Raw genomic sequence first — 27,512 nt, 5'->3', positions numbered from 1 at the left:
CTGACAGTCAGTCTGGGTTCTGCCAGCTCCTGAACTCATTACAGCCTTGGTTCAAACATGGACAAAAAGGACTGAACTCGAGAGGTTAGGTGAGAGTGACTGTCCTTGACATCAAGGCAGCATTTGACCCAGTATAGCTTCAAGGAGTCCTAGCAAAACTGGAGTCAATGGGAATCAGGGGGAAAACGCTCCACTGGTTGGAGTCACACCTAGCACAAAGGAAGATGGTTTTGGTCGTTGGAGGTCAATCATCTCAGTTTCAGGACATCACTGCAGGAGTTCCTCAGGGTAGTGTCCTCAGCCCAACCATCTTCAGCTGCTTCATCAGCGACCTTTCACCATTCGCGACTCCTCAGATGCTGAAGCAGTCCATGTCCAAAGGCAGTATGACCTGGACAACATCCAGGCTTGGGCTGACAAGTGGCAAGTAACGTTCTTGTCACACAACTGCCAGGCAATGACCATCTCCAACAAGACAAGATCTAACTATCGCCCCTTGACGTTCAATGGTACTGCCATCACTGAATCTCCCACTAACACCACCCTGGTGGTTACCATTGACCAGAAACTGAACTGGACTAACCCTTTAAATACTACGGCTACAAGAGACTAGGAATCCTGTGGTGAATAATTCACCTCCTGAATGCCCAAAGCTTATCCACCATCTACAAGGCACAAGTCAGTAGTGTGATGGAATACTCCCCACTTGCCTGATGAGTGCAGCTCCAACAACACTGAAGAAGCTCAACATCATCCAGGACAAAGCAACCCATTTGATTGGCACCCGATCTACAAACATTATCTCCTGCTACCACCAACGCACAGTGGCAGCAGTGTGTAACATCTACAATATGCTCCACAACAACTTACCAAGGCTCCTTAGACAGCACTTTCCAAACCCATGACTGCTACCATCTAGAAGGGCAAGGGCAGCAGATGCATGGGAACACCACTACCTGCAAGTTTCCCTCCAAGCCACACACCATCCTGACTTGGAAACATATCACCTTTCCTTCACTGTCGCTGGGTCAAAATCTCAGAACTCCCTCCCTAACAGCACTGTGGGTGTACCTACACCACATGGGCTGCAGCAGCTCAGGAAGGCAGCTCATCACCACCTTCTCAAGGGCAACAAGGGATGGGCAATAAAAGCTGGCATAGCCAGCGATGCCCACATCCTTTGAAAGAATATAAGAAAAAAAAATGGCATAACTGAAGGAGCTGGAATTATTGATTTGAGCTTAGTAATAGGTTCTTGGAGTTTAGTTGCATTGGGTCAAGGCAAGCATAGAAATACTGCCTCAACGAGAAGTCCTGTCTCCAACTTGTCAGGCACTTTCCTGTTATTGCATATGTTGTTAACTATTTTCTGACCAGAGTTGAAATTTCCATTTGTAAAAACAATATAAAGGGAAAATAAAACATTGGAAAACCATCCAGAATGGATCAACATGGGCTGGGCTGGAAACAAGGTTAGGTGGGGTTGGGGAAGACTGAGGTAGGCAGGTTGCAGGGCAGCAGCAAACAAGTCAATGAGGGGACCATTTTCTTTTTAAAAAAAAAATCCATCCATGGCATTGCTTAGGGCTGCACGAAGCACATAGCAGTAGCCTCAAGAGTCAAATGTGACCTGCTGCCATTTTATGTATATCAAATTCCAGCCCATCAGATCCAAATGTAACAGAAATCAGCATGTTGCACAAGTGCGTGGCACACAATATGCAGCTTTTCTTGTATTACTAGGAGATCTCTTATGGCATTGCACTTGATTAGTCAGAGGCTATGTGGTGGTATTAGCTTATTTGTTTAGAAAAGCTTCTACTTTGAAGACTTTTGCAACAGTTGATGGAAGTATATTGACCAATGGTGCAATAATTAGCACTTGAAACACTAAGACATAGATTGAATTTTCTGTACTTCCCAAGAATTCATGTTTGCACTGCCCTGTCTTTGCTTCTGACTGGGCTTCACTCACTTGCCTAATTCAAACTGAAATTGCAAACAAAAAAAAATGCAAATAAAATTCACGTTTTATTCAAATGAAACAGTTTATTAAATATAAAATGAATTTTAAATTTAATATATCAACAATTCATATTATTGCTAAAAAAAGGCATGCAATCAAAGCTTTGTGCCTTGCACTCATCAGGATAGCTCACGAGAATTTTCCCGACAGTAACAGGAACAATTTGCATGAAAAGAGAGTGCTGATTGGTTGGCATGTGGACTCTGATTGGTGGAGGCATTGCCATGGAGAATGCAGCATGGAAGAGTTAACTGCCCAGCTTTGTTCAAATTCAAACATGGCAGGTTGACTCTGATTGGTCAAGGCATTGGCCTGGGGAATGTTCCAGGGAATGACTGTTCCCCAAGCTTTTGTTTTGTTGAAAAAGGTGCAACGTGTGGACATGTTCCTTTTGTCTGCAAAGGACTGGCCGTGTGTGTGAATATATATATGTGATTTCTAGCATGTGTAAGTTAGCCATACTGCGATCCCGGCTGATAAATCTTATTACTTAAAAACATTAAGCTGTAATTATCCATCAAGTTCAATACTGGGTGAACAAACAACTTTTTCACCATACTGTTAAAATTTAATACAGAATAAAATCCATGCATTTCCAGAGAGCAGTCGAAACTATAAAATTAAAATTCATATACACTTTTTATTCCATTTGAACTAAACCGCTCAAAAGAGAAAAAAAACGAGTTTCTGACACTGACGATTAGCTGGGAACAAAATATGGGTCACCAAAAGGCTATGAAACATTTCAGTCAAACAGGTTTCCCAGAAGTCACTTTAAAGCAATGATGTTGTAAGAATTACTCACGCTAGAACGGTCAGCGCTTCCACAAGCTTCTGCCCGTCACCAGTTAAATTAAGTGACGGCCTCAAAGGTTCAGGCCAAGGCCACTGTCCCATCTTCTTTCCCTTGGGGTCTTTCACCACCACTTTCCTACAACTTCCTAGCCTCCCCAGGGCTATTAAATATGAAGAGATCTATCAGGACAGGAAAATTCATTCAATGAGATTTACAATCCATTCGCCTCAGTGGGACTTGAATGGCATTTGCCCTAAAAGTCATCCACTACTGATCTAATGTAAGGTCATTCTTAGAAGATACTTTTTTCTTGTTTGTCACTTCTGTCTGCATGTCTAACTATGAGCATTTCAACTGCACAGCTGTTGCTCAAACACAATGCAACAATTTTTCATGCTTTAATTTCATTAATATATCTTAGAAAAATCAAAAGCTACTAAAACATCGACTGCTTAAGTGCAATACTGAATAACTACGTCACTTTCCATTTATACTTAGTTGAACAATTACATTATTCGGAGTTCGAACAAGGAATTTCATAAAACAATTGCCCTACATGTTCCATAAGTATATTTACTATTTAAGGGCATGGTGATATCTTTTGCATCTCAACATTCAAATTAGTGAGTCCCAATTTAACTTACCCTTCAGTAAGCAAATTAGGAAACATATTGTTATCCTTCTATCTTTGAATGAAGAGTTCAATATCAAAAATCACAAAATAACTACACCCACACTTTCACAAACAAGGATGGCTACACAATAGCCAGGCAAAATAAGGAACCCAGAGGGTTAATTGAAAAAAATAATCAGAATTTCTTCCAATTTTCTTATACAATGGTTTTTGCAACTTACACTGTATAGGGAATCTGGAGGTTAGAAATTTCATATACATACACTTGGCAGAAAAAGGCAAGTTCAAATGATTTACCCCATGCAACAGACTTTAGATAGAACTAATACTCACAATTTGATGCAGCGAGAAAGATTTTTCAGAGATTTCAATGCCATTATTGCAGCATATCTGCTTATAGATAGCATGTGCCGTGAACATTTGTAGCCAAGGTGATGGCATTAATTTAAACAACATCTCTATTTCCTCTTGATTGTAATCTGTAAGGAATTACAAGTCTTAGTTTCTATTATGATAGTTATTTTGGAGCACATTCACATCATCCCCCAAACCAAGTCAATAAAAAAAAGATTTTATCCTCATCTTTCATTCATTTTACAACATTATTTTGTTTTTGAAGCTGTCAGTTCATTTTTGCTGAACCAATGCAAATTAACAAAATTGTTACAGAAGCTGAGAAAATAAATTCAGAATGGGTTTTCAGGACTATAAAAGTAATAGATTGAAAATTGTTCTCACCTTGACAACGTATAGGAATGTAAAACTGTAAATCATCCCAAGCTCTGCCAGATAAGGATCTCCCACGTAGCCTTTTTGCCAAAAGCCGATATTCCACAACTACTCCTAATATGCCATGCAAAGTGTAAGCTGTTTCACAGGAATCTCTCTGAGCAGGAAGATAAAGAACAGTTAAAATGAACCAATGTATAGTCACCTCTGATGGCTAGCTCAAGTTCAAATAAATCACTTTAAAACCCATAAATGCACATTATGTAAAAGGGGCCTAAACTAGTTCCTAATCCTTCGGAGTTTGAAAGTTTAATACACTGTCTGCCCTAACCCAGTACTTAGTGCATTTCTCCATCCATATCCAGAATTATAATTGCATAATTATGCTAAAAATATAAAACCATCAACTGGTGATTGTATTTTTTGATGCAATCTGAAAAAAGCAAAACAATTCTCAAATTCACTTGAAGTTCACATTCTTCACATGTACAGAAAACACCCAGACAACTTACATAGATACTTCCAAGACAATGCATCAGGTCAATGTATTAGATATAAAAAAGTCACTGGAAAACCAAACTAACTTGTTGTAATTGATTAATTTTACTCACATCATTTGGTTTCTTAACCAGTGCCTTAGTTGCTTGAAGAACACAATCCAACAAAACACCAACAGGATTTGTCATTACATCAGAGTATTCCAAGAAAAAATTTGCAAGGACAGAAGGAGGTATGGTACGGGAACACCCATAGTTTGCGTTTTCATAACAGCTTTTATACAGCAAAAGAAAAAAAAAAGTACATTTACATCTTGTCAATTTCAGTAATTGTGGCCCAGTTTTTGATAAAGGAAATAACTTAAATGTACACACAAGAAAGAGCTTGACACATGATTTTCTATTGTTAGACTCAGATTAGCATTATTCCAACAGCTATAATACCTGAATTTATACAATGCGTTGTGTTAAACATCTCAAAATAGTTTCCACATCGAATTACCTTTATATAAAAATGACTTTTCCTATGTAAGCAAATGCACTAGCAATCTCTCAGTTCATCTGTGCTTTACTTGGTAGCAGTAGCCCAAGGAATGTTGACCAGTAGACAATCTTATTCTATGGATAATGCTATGGGAACTTAAACATCCCAGGTAGACAAAGACTCCATTTCTAACATCTCATTAAAAATATTCAACTGGAATGTTAGTTTAGATTACCTACACGTCTCATGTTGGGGCTCAAACCTACAATGTTTTAAAGCCAGGGTACTACCACAGAAGTAAAGCTAACACTTCATATCTCCATTGCTGTTTGCAAAAATCACTTACACATAGCAAGATCCCTTATCAAAGGTATTATAGTGTTCATTCCAAATTACCTTTTATTTAAAGCCTCTAGTTCTGCTTCGAACAAGTCAAAGAAGTACTTTAATAGCAATCTATAAAATGGCTTCAGTTCTGAAATGGATAGTTCTCGATTTGATGGCTGATGACAAGGTTCTTCATCATAAACACAGGATCTAAAATTCCAAATTAAAAGTTCATTTATAAATTAGTGGATGGAAGAAATAAACTATCTTTGAAAACAGAACTGCTTACAGCAACTTGGCTTCTTATTACAATAAAAAGGTTTCAAGATATTGAGAAGTGTTTTTAACAGAAAAGTTGAAAATTTAATACTCTTCAACTCCAATCATAGATTCAGATTACTTGAAGATATCTTTTGCTACATGTTCTAAAAGATCAATTTCTAAAACTGCATTTTCCTGGTTATTCATAATTTTGTCAACACTATTGTTGAGTTAGTGCAACAGCAGTCCATTGACACTTTCTTACTTTTCCTAGTTGACATTCACATTTTAAAAAAAGTAGCCCAAAATTATTAAAATTAAGATAAAAGCAAAATACTGCGGATGTTGGAAATCCGAAACAAAAACAGAAAATGCTGGAAAAACTCAGCAGATCTAACAGCATCTGTGGAGAGAAAAAAAAAATTCATACAGACTCGAAACATTAACTCTGTTTTGTTTTCTCTCCACAGATGCTGTTAGACATGATTAAAATTAAAAGTGTTTTCATGGGTCTATGTATTATACAGAAAGTCAATTTTCAACATATGGTAGTAAATTGTTGACTTTGCAAGACAGTATTTCGTCAACACATATCTGCGCAAGGCATCAAGGTAATATTTCCAAGGTAACTGAATTCAGAGTGGCTAATTACCTCAAAATACAGTTCAAATAGACCATTTAGAAATTCACGTGTAAATGCAATGCATACCAAACAAAAACATGCAGATGTTACAGCACAATCACCATTGTAAAGTCACAGCCAGTAAATATTTCTGTTTAATGCTTTACAAATTAAGTTTCTTATATATCATGTAAAAGTAGTTCTGAAATATGAAAGAGCTCCTACAGATATGAAATCTGACTATTTGTAATACAAGCTGATCCCACAGAACTAGCCTTTCAACACCAGCAACAGCAATGGGGAAATTCATACACCTGTATATAATAAATTGAAGAGCAAGTGTCTAATCATGCACCTATAACAAACCTAGCTTTTTTGAAAAAAAACTTTTAAATGGCATTTAATCATTTATTTTTTGAAATTGGCCTATACTCAATGCAGACAAATGATAATCTGCACTAATTATGAAAAAGTCCATAGGTTTATGTGGATAGCTTTGTAAAAAAATTCTTGAGATGTGGGCGCCACTGGCAACGCCAACATTTGTTGCTTCAGCCCCAATTGCCCTTGAGAAGGTGGTGATGGGGAGTCACCTTTTAGAACCGCTAGAGTTTATCTAGTGCAGGTGCACACTGTGCTGTTAGGGAGTTGCAGGATCTTGATTTTGCAACTTCTCATGGGAAATTGGGGCCCAAAGTGAGATTTCACTTTTAAAAGCTTATCTTACGTTGTAGTGATGTACTGCAGGCAGGGAGGTGCCCGGAGTGATGACAGCTCAAATCAGCCCAGCCTCCTGGCATCACCTGAGTCTGTGATTAAAGTGCACACTTCTATTTCGAGTATTATTGATGAACAAAATAGAACCAATATGATTTGGTCATAATCAGCTTTTACCATCAGCACCATATCTTTTAAAATTACAAAACAATAATTAGAAAGGATTCATTAGCATATTTTCTTAAACAAAAGGGAGAGCCAAAAGTGGAGAAAACCATATTTAAAAATGAAAAAAATTGTGCAGTAGTCATACATGTGAAAAATACTGTCAATCCTGATATTTAGACATGTACAATTTTCTTACCTTGTAAGTGATTCCAAAAGAAACAAACTTCCTTTCTTACAATTGGAGCACTGAAGAATCCCCATATAATAATTCACAATCGAAGACTGTTGCCATGGTGGATGATGAAGAATTAGAGTTTGCATGATGCTAATGAACTCATGTAAAAAACCGATGTCTACAGTACCCTACCATGAAAACAAAATGATTGTGATTCAGTGGACACCCAACAGTACTGCACCATTTGAATGGAATGCATCTCTTTTTTCATCTTGCAAGTCTTTGGTGATAAACTTATTAATTATAGAAAATGCTAAATATACACAGTAGGCCAGTCAGCATTTGCAAAGAAAAAATACAGACGACCATCGATGTTAATAAAATGCCTTCTCTCTTTACATTTTTTGGCTAAACTGCAGTGCATTCCCAGAATATTAGATTCCAGCATTTGCAGTTGTTTTCTTCTTGCTTTAGAAATAATTAGCTGTTCTTCATACTCATGACTATGCTAGTGCTAAGCTCTGTTCCACAATTCGCCTGATAAGGAAGCAGGTTATGACAGCCCCTACAGTACCTGCACAATATCCAGGCTTGAGCAGAGAAGCGGCAAATGGCTTTTATGCCACACAAATGGCTAGCAATGACCATCTCTAAGATGAAGCCCAATCACCTCCTCCAACCTTCAAATGCATGACCAAGGAGTCCTCCACTATTAACATCCTGAGGAATAGGATACTAATGGCCAAAAACTTCACTAGACCAGTAAAATCAACAAACTTGCATTCATATACTGCCTTTCATGTAATCAGACAAAAATGAATAGAGCCAAAGGAGGAGATATTAGAATTGGTGACTAAAAGCTTGGTCAAAGAGGTAGGCTTTAAAAAGAAGCATCAAAAAAGGTAGAGAGGTTTAGAGAGGGAATTACACAGCTTTGGTTGGATAGCTAAAGGCATAAATGCCAGCAGTGGGGTGAAAGATGTACAAGAGGATACAGCTGGAGGAACAGTTCTTGAAGAGCTGTAGCGCTGGAGGAGAATACAGAGATAGGTTGGAACAAGGTGATAAGGTATTTAAACATGGGGTAGGATTTTTTGGAGTCGTTGGGAAAGGGAAGGTGGAGCCAAAAGAGGGTGGCAAATGCCTGTTTAACTGCAAATCCTGTTCACTTGCCAGCCAGTGGGGTGACTGATCACTCAGTGGCCAGAAGCAGGCCATGAGGTGGTGGCTGCATTGTCACCCAACGTGGAAGGAAATGCTGGTGCCATGCTTGAAGGGCCGCCAGCACCTGAACCCTGATCCGAACAGTCTTTGCCTCAGTGATCCCACGTGTGACCACCCTGAGACAACTAAGGCTTGCCAGTATTCAGGGGCTTTTGACCTTACCATCCTATCCAAGCATTGAGGAGTCAGCAGACCCCCAGCATCCTTAAAAGAAAACCGCAGTAGAAAACTACTGTAAAATAACAGAAAATGCTGGAGAAACTCAGCAGCTCTGACACCATCTATGGAGAGAGAAACGAGGTTAACATTTCAAGTCCACAGGACTCTTCTTCAGAGCACGGACTTGAAATGTTAATTCTATTTCTCTCTCCACAGATGCTGTCAGACCTGCTGAGTTTTTCCAGCATTTTCTGTTTTTATTTCATATTTCCAGTATCAGCAGAATTTTACTTTTATCATAGTAGCAAACTGCTTGTTGGTTTGGTTGACGCAAGATGCTGGGTGGCCCCACAGTTCGATGACGACTTCCTGCATCTTCTCTTCCAGGGTACTTGGGCAAGGCACGAGGTTCTTTTCCCTAGGGTGACCTAAGCAAGCAAGCCTGGACAGGGGTCGTAGGAGGTCATCAACAACCATGGAGTTGCCCACAGAAACTGGCTGCAGTGCCTCAACCCTGTATTGCAAGGGCGAGCACTGCACTATATGTTACTTCCCTTTGGGGAGCAGCTAGCGGATATGTGCGAGGGTGCAGACGCTGGGGATAGAGAGCACAACATGGTTGGTGGGAGTGGGTGTAGGCTGCAGATCCTTGGAAAGGATTGGCTACAGGTCTGTCAGGAGACAAGCCTGGCACTGTGGATCCTTCAAGGTTGCTCCAGAGTGATGCAGTGCCACATGCATGCCATTGGTCATAGACAGCAGCAAGTATGCTAAGCGATTAGGTGTTGCATTTACTTTTGTCCAGCTACTAACATTATTATTCCATATACTTGCAAAAGAGGGCCCAAATGCCAGGGAGAGCCTGGCTCGGTCGTAGAATCCCAATCATTGCCATTCTGACTCTGGTGGAGGGGGTGGCTCTGGAGCTGGCAGGATATAAGGGCAGATGTTCCACTGTGAATGGAAAGGCCGGAATGTAGTCACAGGACTGAGTAGCCTCGTCAGCAGACATGAGGGAAGCCTTAGGCGAACTTGAGAGATGGCATCCTCTAAAGTGCCACCTCTGTGGGCTCATGTCGGGAGGGGCGAGAAGCACTGATCATTGTTTTCTCTCATAGGTCAACCAAGGAACAGAGGAGGAGGGTGTCCAAGGGTGCAGCATCACATCATTTACCCTCCACCAATGCAGACACTTTGATTTCAATGCATGAAGATCTGGCGGAGCTTCTAGGAGGTATCCATGCCCTGGTTTGGAAAGTGGAAAAGTCCCTCCACGAATGCTGCGATCTCCTGTTTGTCTGTGCATGTGGCCTCCTCCATTGGAGAGATTGGTGACTCTCAAGGAGAGCCACATCTAACAAGCCAATCTATGGATGCTAGAGGTGTGTGCAGACCTGCATGCCACCTCCTTTTCCATGAGCTTAAGTGAACAGTGGCAAGGTGAGAGGGGGACACGGTGCCTGAAGTCTCCGCCAGGTCCTCAATCTTCTCTGGTCAGCAGGATGGTGCAAGTGTACCCGACAAGGGAGGAGTGGTTGCCTTCTGCTTCTGGGGGCCTCTCTCAGGATGCTTCTGCTGTGGACAGCAGCTGCTCAACCTTTCCACCAGTGCTTCAACTTGTTGCAATGACAGGGAAGATTCCTGTACTCATGCAGGAGCCCCTCAGCATGCAAAGGTCTGTCAGCCAAGAGGCCTCAGGCAGCCAGAGAAGGATTGCCAAGGTCATCCCAGTCTATGAGGCATTATCATCAGCCTGCCACCATCACAGCTGGCAGCAAAGAGGGAGCACCACATAGGAACGAACTTAAAATAATTAAGAAAACACAGTAGATGCACTTGGACCTCATGGGTGATTAGACAGTCAATGGTTTTCTGCTTGTGGCTCCTAATTAATATATCTGGTTAATGAAAATTTTCATAGTACTGGTTGGGTCCTACGGCACTGCAAGAATGGCAGGTGCCAACCCAAGGGTGGTTGGGGGTGGGGGGGGCATCATGGAGAATGTTCATCATGTGCATATTGCAGAAGCACCAGGTGCTATTGACCAAGGGTGTGTGGGCTTAAGCAGAGGTGATTGGCATTACTGTGCTTAAGAGAATGTGGATCCTTAATTGACCATTTGGCTGCAGTGGTAAGGGTCAGCACATAGTGCCTCCTGAGACTCCTATGTACCTATATCTTAGTGCCCTCCTGTCTAACAGAATGCTGCTGGTCTTCATAAGGTTCCTTGTTTTGAGGGTGCCTGTCTTCAGCAGTGAGGGCCTCCCTCACTCTCTGCAACACCACGTTTTGCAGAGCGTAGCACACCACCAATATCTGGGAGATCCTTGCTGGAGAACATTGAAGTGCCCCACAAGTTTCCACCCTTGCAGGTGCAGAAAAGCTATGGCAGCTAGGAGTGTCCAAGAATGCATACTATGTGGCTGCTCCCAGGGTAACAAGCACACACCTGCAGCATCTTCTGGTGGTAGTCAAAAATGATTTGCATGTTAAGGGAATGAAGTCCCTTCCAGTTAACAAAGTCCGCTGGCTGGCCTGTAGGAGCTTTGATGGCCGCATGCATGCAGTCTATGAGACTCTGTACCCGAGAAAATCCATCAATGGCACCAAATCCTCTGGCTTTTGACCTGACTGTCTACATCGGTTTGGAAATTTATGTACTTGTTGGCCCTCCTGAAGAGGGCATCTGTCACTACCTTGATGCAGTGAAGTGTGGCTGATTGGGGGATGCCATGCATGTTGCCAGTGGCCCTTGAAATGAAGCTGGGGCATAGACTTCAGGACCACAGTGATCGTAGAGCCACTGGCATCAGATGACCACCAATATAACCGGAGCTCAACTTCTCCACCATCAGGGCACAGATTGGTTAAGGCCTCTCAGGAGAAGTGCAGTCTGGGGCGACACTTCTGTTTTGACATCTAGGAGGTAGCTCATCCTTTGTCTGTAAAGTCTGGTCAGAGGGTACCTTTATGTCTGCACTGGTGTGCTAATGGCTCCCATTGCGGCCTTCTGCCCCATCCCCCTCATGAGGCTGTCCTGCATGTGGCCAAGTGGTTGCTGAGCGGGACCGGAAATTCCAGGAAAGTTAACAGACATTTGGCTAGTTCGCCAAATTTTCCGTCCCACCCGAAAATCCCGGTCTTGATGTTCAGATCAGTGTACCTGCACATCTCCCATCTCAAGTTTTCCTCCTCAGGAATGCATGATGTCCATGCCACCTGGGCACTGCCATTCTGACTGGGACACCATTGCAGTAGCTGCAGAAACTCTGCCCAACTTCCCCAACAAACCCCCACCCCCTGAGCAACCTCTCTCAGGCCCCCCTCCAATGAGCCCCTGCCAAGTGTATGATCTCCTCAATGGGACCGTGGGCTCAAATTAATGGCTGCATAACTCGTTTCTAGGAAAGAAAGTAAAAAGCTTCACTGCATGGCTGCCGAATGCAGCAATAACAACTGCTGTCACCCTTTAAAAGCTGCCATGGCTCCAAACACCCTCCCGTGTGCTTACCGGAAAACAGGGGTCAAAATAATTTCTTTTTCTCAGGGGCTGCTTCTTGATTTTCTGGAGCTACTTTTTGGTTTTCAGGGACTCCAGTTTCATTTTTACCAGCTCATTCATTTGATGATGTAGTCATGTAGTAACATTACATTCTGTATTTGAGTTTTTTTTTAAGGTTTCTATCCTTTGATAGATAAGGCAGCACAAATACCAGAGATTATTCATCTATTTTAAATCTTTCAACTTAGAATCTATAAATATGATGCTTTTGTTCATTTATAAATAAATCTCCCAAACTCTGTTCCCAAAATGAAAATTCTAACTTCTTGGCACAAGGTAACTTATTGGAAATGAGTCTCATATCTGCAGCCCCTGTTAAAATTAATTGCACCAAGTAGCACTCTCCAGCATCAGTTGGCTTTGTTCCAATTTCAAGTTTCTTTCCTTTCAATACTTCTGTTTAGGAATATAGGAAACAGGAGGAGTACACCATTTGGCCCCCCAAATCCACTCCACCATTCAACTATATCATGGATGATCTTCTGGCTCAATGCTATTTTCCCACACCATTCCCATATCCTTGATAGCTTCAGTATCTAGAAAAAGTTAAAGAGGATGTCATTCACTGAGCCAATATAACATATCAACTTTTAAAAAGAGGCAAAAATCCAAAGGATTTATTAGTCAGGAGCAGAGGGAGGACACCCAAAGCCCCTCCCCGCTCACTCATTCAGCAGCCTCACTGCCGCCGCAGTTTCTCTCTTCCCCGGCTGTCTATCTCTCTCCCACCGCTGCCACTCCGGTGCTCAGGCTCATGTGCCACCACTCGCTTTCTCACTGCTCCTCCAATCCCAGGCCATTTCTTATCCATGTTTGCTGCTGATATGCTCATTAGTGAGATGCAGTTGAGTGATCAGCAGCAAGCCTGGGAGAAAAACAGCCCATGATTGGCAGAGCAGCTCCTCAAATTCTGTCACTTCCACATACGGGGGAACTTATCTCTCATTTGTTGCCTTCGTCATTGATTTCTCACGGGCTTTTGGTAGATCTTTCAATGATGTATTTTCCTGCCAACCCCAATCTTTTGAAACCTGGAAAAGTCTGCAAAATTAGGTTCGACCACCTCATTCACAAACACAAAATGCCTCTCCATTGCAAATTTTGGTAATGAGAAGCATCCCCACGCAGCTTGCTGATCACTGTAAAATTGGGGCCCAGTGTGATGGCATAAGAGGTAACATAAGGAGCCTGACTTGACTGCATCTCATGCAATTTTACGGACCCCTATCTTCATTGCCTTCCATTTCTGCACATAAAATCCCGCCTGAGAATTTTTATTTCAAGGCTTTGGTGGACAGGAAGCTGATGAGGATTAGCAGGCACAGGAGGAATGATGCTTGTGTGGGACTTGGCATAAGTTAAGATACAAGCAGCAGAGAATTACAGACAGTATGTCAGCCATGAGAGCATTAGAATAGATGATTTCAAAGGAGATTTCAAAGGTATGGATAAGCTTTGAAGCAGATGGACATGCATCTCAAAAATCTCGCTCAGATAGCACCTCCCTGCCTCAATCATTAAGAAGGACACAAAGAGAAATATTGTAACATCACCATCTCCAAGGGCAGAATTTTCCGTTTGACGTATGGGGGGTGGGCCCCAAACGTCCGCGAGTAAAATGACGCGCAGTGATGTTGGGCGAGAGTCCCGACGTCACCGTGCGCCATCACGATATTTCGCTGCGCGATGAAATCTGACGCGCACCCGCCATTATTTAATGGACCACTTAAGGCCCTTTAGTCTTCAATCGATGCCGATTTTTTGCTGCCTGTGCACAAGCGTAATGGGCAGGCGGGCAGGAGACGTTTGTATTAACCTCATCCACAGGCGGGATAAGAGGGCTCATTGGGGTCGTGAATCTGCAGTGTGAAGTATTTATTGGTGAAAGTTTTTCAAACTTGCTTGTGTGATCTGCAGTGCTTCAGAACACATCCCAGCGGCTTTTTCTGGACTCTTAACTTTCAGGTCAACACTGAGCAGTGAGGAATCTTTTCTGGGCCTGCAGATTTCAGGAAGCCTTCCCTTAGCCTGGGTATGGGAGCTGATCTGTCCACTGGAGGCAGCTCCTCTGAGGAGAAGGGGAGGGCTAGAAGGGGGAGGAGGCCAGGAGTGCACATTCAGCCTCCAGGGGAGCCACCTTTAGGAATAAAGTCGCAGGCACAAGGGGCGCAGGGCCAAGGGGTAGTCCAAGGTGGAAGGGGCCACAGAAGACGCCACTATCCTGCTGCCATGGTATACAGGCGGCAAAGCAGTTACCTCAATATGTCTGAGGTACAGTGCCGAAGGAGGCTCTGACTCTCAAGGGAGACAGTCAACTATATCTGTCAGATGAGTGGCCCTGAGATCTCCCCTGTGTGGGTGGACACCCCATGCCAGTGGCCCTGAAGGTCACAGTTGCCCTCAGGTTCTATGCCTCTGGCTCCTTCCTGGATGAGTGCAGCTGCAACAACACTCAAGAAGCTCAACACCATCCAGGACAAAGCAGCCCGCTTGATTGGCACCCCATTCACATTCACTCCCTTCACCACTGACGACCGACGCACAGTGGTAGCAGTGTGTACCATCTACAAGATGCACTGCCTGAATTCACCAAGTCTCCTTCATCAGCACCTTCTACACCCACAGCCACTACTATCTAGAACTGGCTTGTCAAACCTTTACATTTGGAAGGCCACATTTGCATGTTTTTCTCACTCAACGGGCTGATGAGCACATTTCGGAAAGGTAAGGTTCGGCTCAACAATCTCAATTTCAAAAAAAAAAATGAGGTTTTAAGGAAAGAAACAATTGCTGAGCAAAAGTACAGCAATGTCATAGCAATAAATTGTTAAGTTAAAAAAGAATAATTATTAAAAATTAGCAGTGTGAGAGAGGGTCAGAGTATGTGTGTCTGGCTCACTCCCAGTCTCAAGGTGCTCACTCACTCACCCTCACCCACTGTGAGTGGGTGCATGTGTATGTGTTGGTGTGTAGTGGTGAGTGTGAGTGAAAAACCTGAAAATGGTTGCAAGGCAGGCTCACACTCTGCCACCCCAAATGCACACGCACGTGTGCCAAAACCTTGCCCCTGGATCTGCCAAAACCTCAGACTCCACACACACACACCCCCACCATCCCCCTCACAAACAACAAAACTTCACTCTTCATGGCCCGACATACCTGGATCCCCAGGTTCCAGCACCAACATCGCTTTCCTGGCCCGGCAGCCCTCAGCACACTTAGCAACGCCGGTGTTCGCTGCTCCTCCAATCAGAGATTGTTTCTGTCTCTAATTTGCTGTGATCCTATCAGCAGCAAACATGGGAGAGAAGCAATCTCTGATTGGAGGAGCAGCTCCATGCAGTCTTCCATTGAACTCACCTGTTTGACCGGAATTTTGTAAACCGGCTCCGGTGGGGTACATAGAGGGGCTTCACAGGCCGCAACCATCCCACAGGCCGTACGTTGGACAAGCCTGATCTAGAACGGCAAAGGCAGCAGACACATGGGAACACCACCACCTGGAAGCTCCCCTTCATTCCATTTACCACCCTGACTTGGAAATATATCACTGCTCCTTCACTGTTGCTGGGTCAAAATCCCAGAACTCCCTTCCTATAACAGCACTGTGGGTGTACCTACACCACATGGACTACAGTAGTTCAAGGCAGCAACTCTCCACTGCCTTCTCAAGGGCAATTACGAATGGGCAATAAATGCTGGCCTAGCCAGCAATGCCCACACCCCATGAATGAATAATTTAAAAAAATTAATAAATGCATATCGCTCCATCCCAAGAATAAAAAGCGGTTACAGAAAACTTGCAGACCACCAGTATAATCTGGATTTAAATCCAGCCCCAAGGAAAAGTGCCACAATGTTACCTAAATTTCAATGTACACACCCAACACACACTAAGAACAGGTTGATTTTCCACTAATAGAAATAAATACAGTGCTTTGTTACATCATCAGGATATCACAACCAACGAATTGCTTTGGAAGCATAGCAATTGTTATATAGGTAAATTCAGGAGCTAACGTTCTTCCTAAAACTTTGCTTTGTACAAAATAAATTGAATAACCAATGACTCTCCTTTTAGTGGTGTTGGTTGAATGAGGAACTTTGCTCAGAACAGCAGTGTTCCTAGGTTTTCTTTAAATAACACCAGTGACAGCTTTTAGACCCAAGAAGAGCTAACTGTTTGGCTGATAGTTGTGAAAAGAAAGCAATGATGTCTTCATTTTTGAAGTGGCTCAGATGTAGCCATTTGGCAGTGTTAAATTTTCACAGGTGTGGGTGCCACCAGCATAAGCGAGCAGAAACTGGTAATAACTTCTCTCCTGACTCCCGAAAGTTAGAAGAGATTCAATTTAGCACTGAAGATTTTCAACTCACCTCCAGAATTAGTTGCAAAAGAGACTGAAGAAGATGTGCGGGTGGAAAAAATTTGGACGACAAGTGGAAGCGTATTTCCTTCAATGCTTCCATATAGAATTGCCCCTCCAAAATACCTTCTATTCTATTAACGGTTACTCCAGGGAATATCATCGCTTGAATCTGGAAGCAGAAGTTCTCCTTTTATGAATGACACTATGTTCAAGCATTCAAACTAAAGTTAAACAATCTTTCAGTCAAAGAACATGGCAGTGTACCTTCACTCCAGAAAGGCCTTCAGCAACTTAACTTAGGCGATAACATGAAACAATAATTTCAACTGACACGGACATAGGCAGACAGCATAGTTATTACCGAACTAGTTGCTGATTGGAATGCTGACACAGTTTTCGCTATTCCACTGTACATTTAAGTTCCTTCACATTATTTTAGGAAATGCGTATTAGTGTGACAGCACGAGAAAGGTAAAAGAACGTACTTGGGGGCTCAATTGTAACAAAATAGATTCTGTCTTTAAGGGACATGAAAGGAACTATGCTATTGGGTGCATACTATAGGTCACCAAATAGTAGGGAGGAGGTGAAGGAACACATTGCCAGGCAATATTGTCATCAAAATAATAATTTTCATAATATTGGTGATCTATTGTAAAGGTAGGTTAATAGTGGGACTTGGATTAGTTTCTCTGTATGGATATGTGTGTGTGTGTGTGTGTGTGTGGGGTGGGGGGTGGGGGGGGGGAACTTAATTGAATGGGAGACAGCTGGTCTGGAGGTTTTGAGTCATCAAAAGGGAAACTAGGTTTGAAATGCTAAATACGTAAATATGTCTGATGTTTTAGAATGTGAGGTATGAGGAACATTTGCATTTTTAGATAAATCAGGTTAGTTTCAATTTCAAAGAGATGGGAAGATGTTACACCTAGCCACAAGAAGCTAAGCCAAACAGTGTGTTTATTTTTCCCATAGGTTACTGATAATATGAGTACCATGAAAGATTTATATTATGAGAAAAGTAAAGTTACAAAGACATATTGGAACAATGGAATTTACATTAAAAAGGGAGAAACATGTATAAAGGAGATGAGGTTATGGTGTAAGGTGGAAGGCATTCTAAGATCTAACATAAGTGTGAAAAGCCTCCAGCCACTGTGCATTAAGTTGCTGTCTACAGGAACCAAAGCCAAGAAAACTCATTTTGAATATCACTGTCCAGGGCATTGTGTATTTTGCTTGGGTCTGTTGAAATTTTTGTTTTTATTATTGCCTTAATGGAGGTGACTGGGGGCCAGATTAATTAGAGTTAGGAGTTATTATAGTAGTAATTTGTAGACCTATGTATGTGATTAAAATATTTTCTTCTATTAATAAATGTTTAATTTAGTTTTGTAAAAAACTTCTAAGCCTCAGTGGACTTATTACTACTGAATTCAAGGCACGCATCTCGAAATAAAACACAAATTGCAAAAAGGTTGTGGCAGCGGTTTCAAGTTTCCCTCTGGGATTTGAGCAGCTCCGCATTTACCATCTGCTGGGCCATAACAATATGCAGAAAGATGCAAGAATTTTAGAGTAATGGTAATGGGAGGTTTTAAATCATTCTTAAGACTGAGAAAATAACAATGTAAAGAGCTAAGGCCGGGGGTGGGGGGGTGTGTGGAATTCCTGAGAGCTTCCTTGAACATTGGGCTTCCAGCCCAAAAAAAGAGGAAGGAAGCAGTGCTGCATCTAGTTCTGGGAACTGAAGTGGGGCAAGTGGAGCATGTTTTATAGGGAGGGCATTTGGGAACAGCAATCACAATATTAGGTTTAGATTAGTAAAGGCAAAGAAAAGTCCAATGAGAAAATACTCATGCAGAGGATTAATTTTCTAAGGGTTGAAAATGGATGTGGCACAGAGGATTTGAATCAAAGATTGACAGGTAAAACAGTAAATAAGCAAAGGGGCAGCTTCAAAAACAGACACACAGTTTGGGTAAAGACTAGGTATTCCCACGAAGGAGAAAAAAGGGCAGCAAAGCTAGAGCTCTCTGGACAACTGATGAGAGAGATTAAAATGAACCAGGAAGAGGCTAATGATAAATACTAGTTTCATAATTCAATAACAGCAACTTGGATGTATATAGCACCTTTAACATATTAAAATGCCCCAGGCACTTCAGAGGTATTATAAAACAAAATGACATCCAGCTCTGAGGAAATTTTAGGGCAGCTGACCAAAAGCTTGGTCAAAGGAGGTAGGTTTTCTTAGTGTCTTGATGGAAGTAAGAGGTATAGAGGAAGACAGGATTAAGGAGGAAATTCCAGAGCTTAGGGCCTAGGCAGCTGAAGGCATGGCCACCAATAGTGGAGTGAATAAAATCAGGGGTGCCACAGAGGTCGAATTCAGTCAAGAACTGAGCTAAATGCAAAATGGACAGGAGGACTGAAAAAGGAAATAAGAGGGGCATGAGAGTATGAGAATAGGTTAGCTGGTGTTATAACTGTTGCTACTGTGGATTATATTAAGGGTTAATAATGTAGCGTTTTAGTTTCAGTTGAAAATGAGTTGGGGGTTGTTTACTCTTGGGTCGGTTTAGTATGCCTGTGCACGCTCACAAACCACACTTGAACTTTCAACTCAGTTGAGTGGCTTTTAGAAGCAAGAAAGCCAAGATTGCTGTGGAGAAAATTACTGAGGGTGGAGCTATGCTCTGAAAAGAAAACAGGTGGTTTTGGTTTTTTTTAGGAAAAAAGTGCAAGAGAAGCTGACCTGGAGGCTGCAGACATTCAGTCTATTGTGCTCAATCAGATAACTTAGTTCTGTATGCTTAGAGAGGAATACAGTGAGTTCTAAAGAATTGGGTAGGACCAAATAGCTCTGTAAAGAGAGAAGTCCAGCTGCAGAATAGATGCCAAGGGACTGCCTACATGTGTCTGGTGGATCATGGCATGTAACTGTCAGCGACGCCTAGACTTGGACCAGGAGGACATACTGGTTGGAATATACCATAGATCTAAGCTGTGACCTGTGCAGCCAGACCTAGAGAAAAAGGAACTGCCTCCCAGAGTATGAATATATTTAATAGTTTATTACAGTGACAGCCACAGTAAAAAGGTTAAACTGGGCCAAGTCTGTTGGATTGAGGTTAAGGTAGAAGCTCATATCTTTTAGAATCAATATGTTATTTGCTCAGTGCACCTATTTAGTCATTATCGTTTGTGTTTGTTTGTTCAAGTTTGTATGGCAAAGATTCTTTTGGTGTTTCAATTTAACCTTGGAGTCCTGCCACTTATTTCCTTACCCTTGGTTCTTCCACACATTATATTCTTAAAATGAATTTGATCTATCAAGCCAGATCCTAACAAGCATCAGACTTGTCCCGTATTCTCATAGCTGGGATCTTAACACTGGTAACATAAAACGGGAACACAAAGTATTTTATAAACATAAAAGTAAGGAGAGGCTATTTCTAGTGGCAGAGGACACCGATTTAAGAAGCAAAAGGCAACGTGAGGAAAGAAATTTTACACAGGGTATTACGATCTAGAATGACTTGAAAAGGGTGGCAGAAACAGATTCAATAATGACTTCCAAAAAGGGAACTGGATATATACTAGAAGAAGTGGAAAAAATTGTGGGGTTGAGGAAAGAGCAGGGGAGTGGCAGTAATTGGATTTTTGATAAAAACTGATGGGCCAAAGAAGAAGCTATAATGCTATGAAATAGAATGTTTCCATTCACTAGACAGGTTATGAATAAAAGCAGGCATTGGACATCTTAAAAAAGTCAAATTCATAAAATTAGAAATTTCATAAAAGCAGTCTTTCCCTATTCAGTTTAAATTGGTGTTACATATCATCCAGTTACTAACAACTCAGTTATAAAGTAGTTTTCCCCCAACACCTCTCTTCATTCTGATAACTTCCATTTTATCATTTAAATTTTCACATCAATTTTTCAATTTTAAATTTTCGACATTGATTCCTGGACGAAATAGTCTTACCCATTTACTTTGTCAAAGCCCTTTATGACATTAAAAACTATTAAAATTTCCTCTTAGGCTTCTTTGTTACAGTGGAAACAGTCCTAGAATCACAAGTTTGTCTTCAAATTACTCGGCTGGATTTTGCAGTTGTAATGACAGTGAAACTGTCAGCATTCGCTATCATTACCCTGTGAAACAGCAACTTCTAGTGTCCGCACACGTGCAGCTAAATGTGAAAATCCAGAAATTACTGTCAGTGATTTCCTGTTCCTCCACAGGATGTGCTGTTAAGTCCCTGCAGATTGCAATTTTTAGAAAAATCACAATGCTGAGAACTTTCCCTTTTATGCAGCGATGCCATCAGTTAAAACCCCCCGAAAATGTTATGCCTTGTTCATCAGATGTAACTGGGTTTTTAAAATGGCATACTAAGCTATAACTACTACTAAACAACTTCTCTGGCCCTCAAAAACTAATTTTGTATAGTGTAATATCAGTTTTTTCCATTATTAAAAACTAAACTAAAATTTTTAAACTTTATGGGCTGAATCTTCCGGTTGGTGTGCAGGGGCGGGCCTGACACACCGACTCGTAAAACGATGTGCAATCTCGCCACGCGTCACTTCGATATTTCGTTCGGCAGGCGCGCGTCTACCAAAATGTCAATGGCCTATTAAGACCATTAAAAAAGTAATTAAACTTGTTAGGTCGCTGCCCGTCCAATCTTAAGGTTGGCGGGCAGGCAAAGAGCCTTCGCGTTTTTCAGGAAACCTCATCCACCCGTGGGATGAGGCTTCCTGAAGGTTTTCTAAAATAAATAAGTAAATTTTCCATACTTCACAAACATGTCCCAGCTCATGTGGGCACATGTTTAAATAAATTTTTACTTTATTTATTGAAAAGTTTATCTATTTCCTTCTTAAATATATTCAGTGACTTGGCCTCCACAGCCTTCTGGGGTGGAGAATTCCACAGGTTCACCACCCTCTGAGTGAAGATGTTTCTCATCTCAGTCCTAAATAGCCTATCCCTGCAGCCTGAGACTGTGACCCCTTATTCTAGATCCCCCAGCCAGAGGAAACATCGTCCCTGCATCCAGTCTGTCCATCCCTGCCAGAATTTTACACATTTAATGAGATCCCCTCTCGTTCTTCTTAACTCTAATGAATACAAGCCTAGTTGGCCGAATCGCTCCTCATATGACAATCCTGCCATCCCAGAAATCATTCTGGTGAACCTCTGCTGCACTCCCTCTATGGCAAGTATATCCTTTGTTAGGTAAGGAGACCAAAACTGCACACAATACTCCGGGCGTGGTCTCACCAAGGCCCTGTACAGCTGCAGTAAGACATCCTTGCATTTGTGTCACAAAGTGCCAGGGAATAACCATCTCCAATAAGAGAGAATCTGAACATCACCCCATGACATTCAATGATGTTGCCTTCACTGAATCCCTGACTATCAACATCCTGGGAGTTACCATTGACCAGAAACTAAACTGGACGAACCATATAAATACTGTGGTTACAAGAGCAGGGCAGAGGCTAGGAATCCTGTGGCAAGTAACCTGCCTCCTGACTCTCCAAAGCCTGTCCACCATCTACGTGGCTCGTCAGGAATATGATGGAATATACTCCATTTGCCAGGATGAGTGCAACACTCAAGAAGCTTCACATCATCCAGGACAAAGCAGCCTGCTTTATTGGCACCAAATTCACAAACATTCACTCCCTTCACCATCGATGCACAGCGGCGGCAGTGTGTACCATCTACAAAACGCACTGCAGGAACTTACCAACACTGTGCTATTGCTTTAAAATTCATAATACAACATAAATAATGGAAGCAATGCTCATCCTGTTTTAATCTATCAAATCTCTATTAGAGATTATTTTTTATGAAATTTGAAAAAGTCTAATATATTTTGGAAAACAGAGATGAATTCTGCAATTGGGTGCATAAAAATGGCAAAATGTAAAAAACTCCCTTGGCATAAACTATGCCATGCACAGCACAAAAGGATACAAGGCTCTATATGGAAGATATAATTTTGTATTGCACTCTAAACACAAGAAAAATGATTAAATATTCTCCAGTACAGCTAATCATTTGTCTTTGTTTATCGGTTATTATTTTTAATTTGATTAAAAAATTGTATTACAACATATTACAGAACACCACAGGTTTATAACATTCACAGCACAAATTTATAAATCAGCATACCTGATGATGATTCGTAGTTGAGGTATACAAACAGCATCCTATACCTGAGGGTACATAATTGCTTCGTATTGCCTAAGGATGAAAAAGAAGAATTGCAAGAAAAACATCTAAAAGTACTGCCATTGAATCTCCCGAAATTTTGAAACCATCACATTTGTGAAGTGTTTTTAAAAAAAATGTGATTGAGATGTTACAGACAAAACTTTTTGTTACCCTACCTCAGGTAAACTGAGGCACATCTGAAGTCTGTATTTAAATGCATCACTCTGGATATTTGATGTAAAGACAGAGGACTCCTCAGATTTCATTTCCTGGAAATAACCAGCATTCGGCTGTAGGATTTGTGCAACATCAAATGTTGAATCCAGGAAAGAACTTGAGGATGTGTGTGCAGCGTCCAGAATATTCACATAGGAGATCTTAAGATCCTCATTAGACATTTTAAAACAAAGAGGCTGCAAATCAAAAATTAAATTTCAAATAGAAATTGTCATAAAAACTGTGATGGTAAACAAATTAAGACACTATAATTAATTTAAATTATTAAATAATTATTAATTTTCCTTCTTTTAAAAGTTCTGATTTTAAAACAACTTTCTCCCCAATGTTTCTACAGTGCTTACTATGAGCGGATCTTGTTCCTACAAATGAAAGCATACATCCAACCAGTTTTGGCTTGGGGTTGACATGGCCTGGGTCTAAAAATAAATCTAACTGCAAGTAGGTTCTGTTAGAATTGCTAGTTCGAACCAAACTAATTGGAAAGCAGTAATATTACACAGGAACAGACTGTGTAGATTAAATCATTGGGATATTTTCAGATTAGTTAACAGCAATGAACAGTGCAAGGCCTATAATACTAGATAGAATAGGAACATACAAAAGTGTAACACTCCAAGGGAGTCAGTGTTCATCCTTTTCATCAGTGGAACTTGGAAAATAATCTTTTGATGATTAGAAGTTAATCAAAAAGTTCTGTTGTGCAACAATTCTAAATTTATTGCTGCAGGCCAGGTTCTCTCTTTCGGCTTAATATTTTCACCCTCTAGCACAGTGATTGTTAAAGATCCCCATCCTTCAAAGGACTAGTCAGAGCTTCCATCTCCAGGCACCTGCTCCTTCAGCAGTAGGTAGCCTCTAGATTCTAAGAGCCTAAATTTGTTAGGCTGCCACATTGCAAATTTAGGGAACAAACTGCACCATGCAATAATGCAAAATTGGTTGCAAAATATTCAGTTATAAAGCTGTTTTTACAATGGTTTTATTTCTAATTCTGGGAGACTAGTATTAGAAGCCTGTTCACTGTGTTTGGACTACTAAGTGGGGATTTCCAATCAGTGCCAGTCACAATCATATCCTGAGAATAAATTGAAAAAAGTCAGGTTGGAAAAAATACATAATTCTGCAGGAATTAAAATAAGAGATAAATTGCTAGTAGTCTAAATACAGGGAGCTGACTCGTGAACTGATCAAAAGCCAGCATCAGCCATTATCTCACATGCCATTCCTAAAATTCGTACCTTAGACTATCATAATTAAGCAGAGTAAAGCTAACCTCCTGCATTCACACATTCTACTTGTCATCAGGTCATCAATTTTGCTACTGAAACACACCACAGCATTCATTTTGACTGGGTACATCAGAATTTAAATATAGACAGAAACAACTATAAGTTTCTATTTTTATCTCCCCAGCATCCCCAACTACTGCTAACCACCTCTACATCAGTTAAAGCTATATTATAACTTAGGTATAGAATTCACCACTAAACTACCAAGACTGTTCCATAAATCGCGTCTCCCACCTTGCTGTGCTCTAAAAAGAAGAGAATTTTTCCAATATCTGGTTATAGCAACAAATGAGTCAGCATGCTTAATTTTGTTTCTTTCTGCTCCTTGAAACTTGTCATGGTAGGTTTAGACTATAAACATTTGAAAGCAAATGCAGTCAAAAGAGCTCAGTTGTAGTGCCCTAACATAGTAACTAGAATATTTTTTACTTTCTAAAGCAGTCCTCCATCTATTTAAGCTGACGCTTCTGGCTTTGAACTAATTTCACCAATCAGGTGATTTACTTGAATGATGAATATTAGATCATAGCTTCTGCTTGAGCAAACAGGGCTTAAAGAATTGAACAAACTGGATAGATAAAAAGCAATGCAACACTCGATTTTTATGCTTAATACTAAACAGTTTAGAGGACAGATCTGTTATTCTTATATCAACAATGCTTTATGAAGTTGCATTCATTTCTCCCTACTATTCTTTCATGTCAAATAATTGCATTCCGAACAATCCGAATTTCTGAGAAACAAGTCATTAAAAATAAAATCTTGGGTCTTCAGGACTAAAGTAGTAGAATAGTAAACTATTTCGCTCAAGAGACAAGACTTTGATTGAGTGTATGAATGGACGTTGCAAAGGAAGGCTCTCTTCACATTTTCCATGTTCAGATAGCTGTCTAGAGATTACAAGTATTATACGTTGCAAATACATAATCTTTCAACCAAGTTGTTTTTCGTGGAACAGGACTCAACTATTGATGGAAGAAATTATTCTCCCCTTGCATATAGCCAGGATTTTACAAAAGGTCTGAAAATAAATTGCAAAGAGAACAATCAGGTTTTTTCTATCCAAACGTTAGTGGTGACTTCCAAATTAAAAGTCACTATAATCGAGTGAACATTCATGTTCACCGTTACAGTACTGACCCCCTAACTGGTGCAAATCTACCAGAAATCATTATGTCCTTGTGAAAAGCATCCACAAAACTAGCTTTATATAGAATTTGAATGTTTTAGGATTTAGTAATGCAGTTAGCCTAGTTACACTCACACAGCTAGTAGTCTCTGTAGACTAGTTTTTCTTACTTAATGCACAATGTTACCTGTCTGTTGCAGCAACAAAACTTAGTTTAAAAATGGTGTTCGGTTACCTCCAATATGAATTGGCCAATGTACTCTACAGGAAAGTAAGGTGCCTTGTATATATTTTTCAGCCTCTCCATTGTGTAATTCCTGTTTTCTGTTAATACATGTGTAATTTCACAACAATTTCTTGGTCGATGATACACTACTGCTTTTCCAGCATGCAGGACTCTGAAAGAAAAGCAATTTTTAAATTCACCCAACCTTTAAAAATGCATATTTTCACATAAAAATGAATCTACACCTACAGTGTGATTTTTTCTGTCATTTATCTCCCCCTTCCCATTTCCCCAAGGAATATGCTATATGGAGAATTACTTCACTGTTTCATCCCCAGCCACCCACCTCCCTCCATCCTGAACCAAAAATAACCCAGAAACTTGGCTAAATGACACACTACCATCTGACATAGTTCATGACTGGGATTTTTGCTTAAAAAAAGTATATAAACACCTTCAAAATGCAATCTCTGCATTTACAGGTGCTAATAGAACAGCATCTTCTCAACCCATTTTTTTTCTCCTCAGGGTTTTGAAGATTGGATTCGCAAAGCTTTACTTCATGCAAATGGAAAATTTATATAAATACATAAAATTGTGCTTTCTATTCTGAACGCAGCCACCACCACACCCTCACCTCCTGCCTGCCAGGAAAACAGAATCAGCACATGTGAACGCCAACAGTTATGTGAAAAAAAGTGCGAAAAGCAACAGCTATTTTTTTTTTGTTGGTACAGGTCACTCACCACATTTGGTTGTATGTATTTTGTTTAAAAAAACTCCCGAGAATCTGTGAAGTGCAATGATGTTTTAATATTAAAAACTGGAAAATTACAAGCCAATGAGACGTGTGTTCTAGGAAGCAATTTTTGTTTCCGGAAATTTGTCCTCAAAGACGGTAAAGGTCACCAAATTCGCTAATAGTACATGTTGCAAGACATGTCTCTTAAGCTCACTGCAGGGAGATGCTGCTCTACACTGTGCCAAAACCCAGCAACCCTAATGTTCCAAACACTCTCCTGGGTCCTGACTGAATAAGTTGAATTACATAGAGAGGTATATACACAAATACCTATATAGGAGGTCTCGTTATTCCTCTGACCTCAATTATGACAAGCCCATTTCCAACCCCTTACTTCTAGTCCTTCACCACCCTGCCTACTTCCAGCCCCACTACCTTTGATGTCCCTCAAGAAAAAATGTCCCACAAGTCACTTACAACTGCTTGGCCTTTGATCTTCCAGGGGGAAGGCAATGGCATAGTGGTATTGTCACTAGACTAGTAATCCGCAGAGGTGATGGATTGGGGACCTGGGTTTGAATCCCGCCACGGCAGATGGAATTTGAATTCAATAAAAATCTGGAACTAAATGTCTAATGATGGCCATGAAACCACTGTCAATTGTTGTAAAAACCCATCTAGTTCACTAATACCCTTTAGGGAAGGAAATCTGTTGTTCTTACCTGGTCTGGCCTGCATGTGACTCCAGACCCACAGCAATGCGGTTGACTCTTAAATGCCCTCTGTCCCACCGGCAGGACACACCCAGTAGGGGCTAGTGTCACAGCGGTATACATCATGAGGGAGTTGCCCTGGGAGTCCTCAACATCGGCTCCAGACCCCATGAAGTCTCATG

At 41.1% G+C, this 27,512-nt stretch overlaps 1 protein-coding gene across 7 annotated transcripts in view; it reads right to left on the bottom strand.

The window, feature by feature from the left end:
- The window catches only part of slf1 (SMC5/6 complex localization factor 1), a 77,357-nt gene that overhangs the window by 25,439 nt on the left and 24,406 nt on the right, over window positions 1-27,512 (bottom strand). For 5 of the 7 annotated variants that reach the window (XR_013579820.1, XM_078565288.1, XM_078565293.1 and 2 more), the window contains 10 exons: window positions 25,885-26,047; window positions 23,168-23,404; window positions 22,950-23,021; window positions 16,760-16,921; window positions 7,458-7,624; window positions 5,563-5,703; window positions 4,797-4,956; window positions 4,195-4,342; window positions 3,790-3,935; window positions 2,832-3,001 (listed from right to left, as the gene is read on the bottom strand). Coding sequence is in view for 5 of the 7 variants with exons in the window: in XM_078565288.1 (XP_078421414.1) it covers window positions 2,832-3,001; window positions 3,790-3,935; window positions 4,195-4,342; window positions 4,797-4,956; window positions 5,563-5,703; window positions 7,458-7,624; window positions 16,760-16,921; window positions 22,950-23,021; window positions 23,168-23,404; window positions 25,885-26,047 (1,566 nt within the window). In the remaining 2 variants the exon portion in view is untranslated. The remainder of the gene's footprint in view (window positions 1-2,831; window positions 3,002-3,789; window positions 3,936-4,194; window positions 4,343-4,796; window positions 4,957-5,562; window positions 5,704-7,457; window positions 7,625-16,759; window positions 16,922-22,949; window positions 23,022-23,167; window positions 23,405-25,884; window positions 26,048-27,512) is intronic. The other 2 variants (XR_013579821.1, XM_078565303.1) reach the window with 2 other exon arrangements.

The sequence above is a fragment of the Cetorhinus maximus genome, chromosome 2 (assembly GCF_964194155.1).
Source record: "Cetorhinus maximus chromosome 2, sCetMax3.hap1.1, whole genome shotgun sequence".
Classification (NCBI taxonomy): domain Eukaryota; kingdom Metazoa; phylum Chordata; class Chondrichthyes; order Lamniformes; family Cetorhinidae; genus Cetorhinus; species Cetorhinus maximus.
Note: the sequence above shows the minus strand (reverse complement) of the source record. Positions and strands in the feature narration are given on the sequence as shown.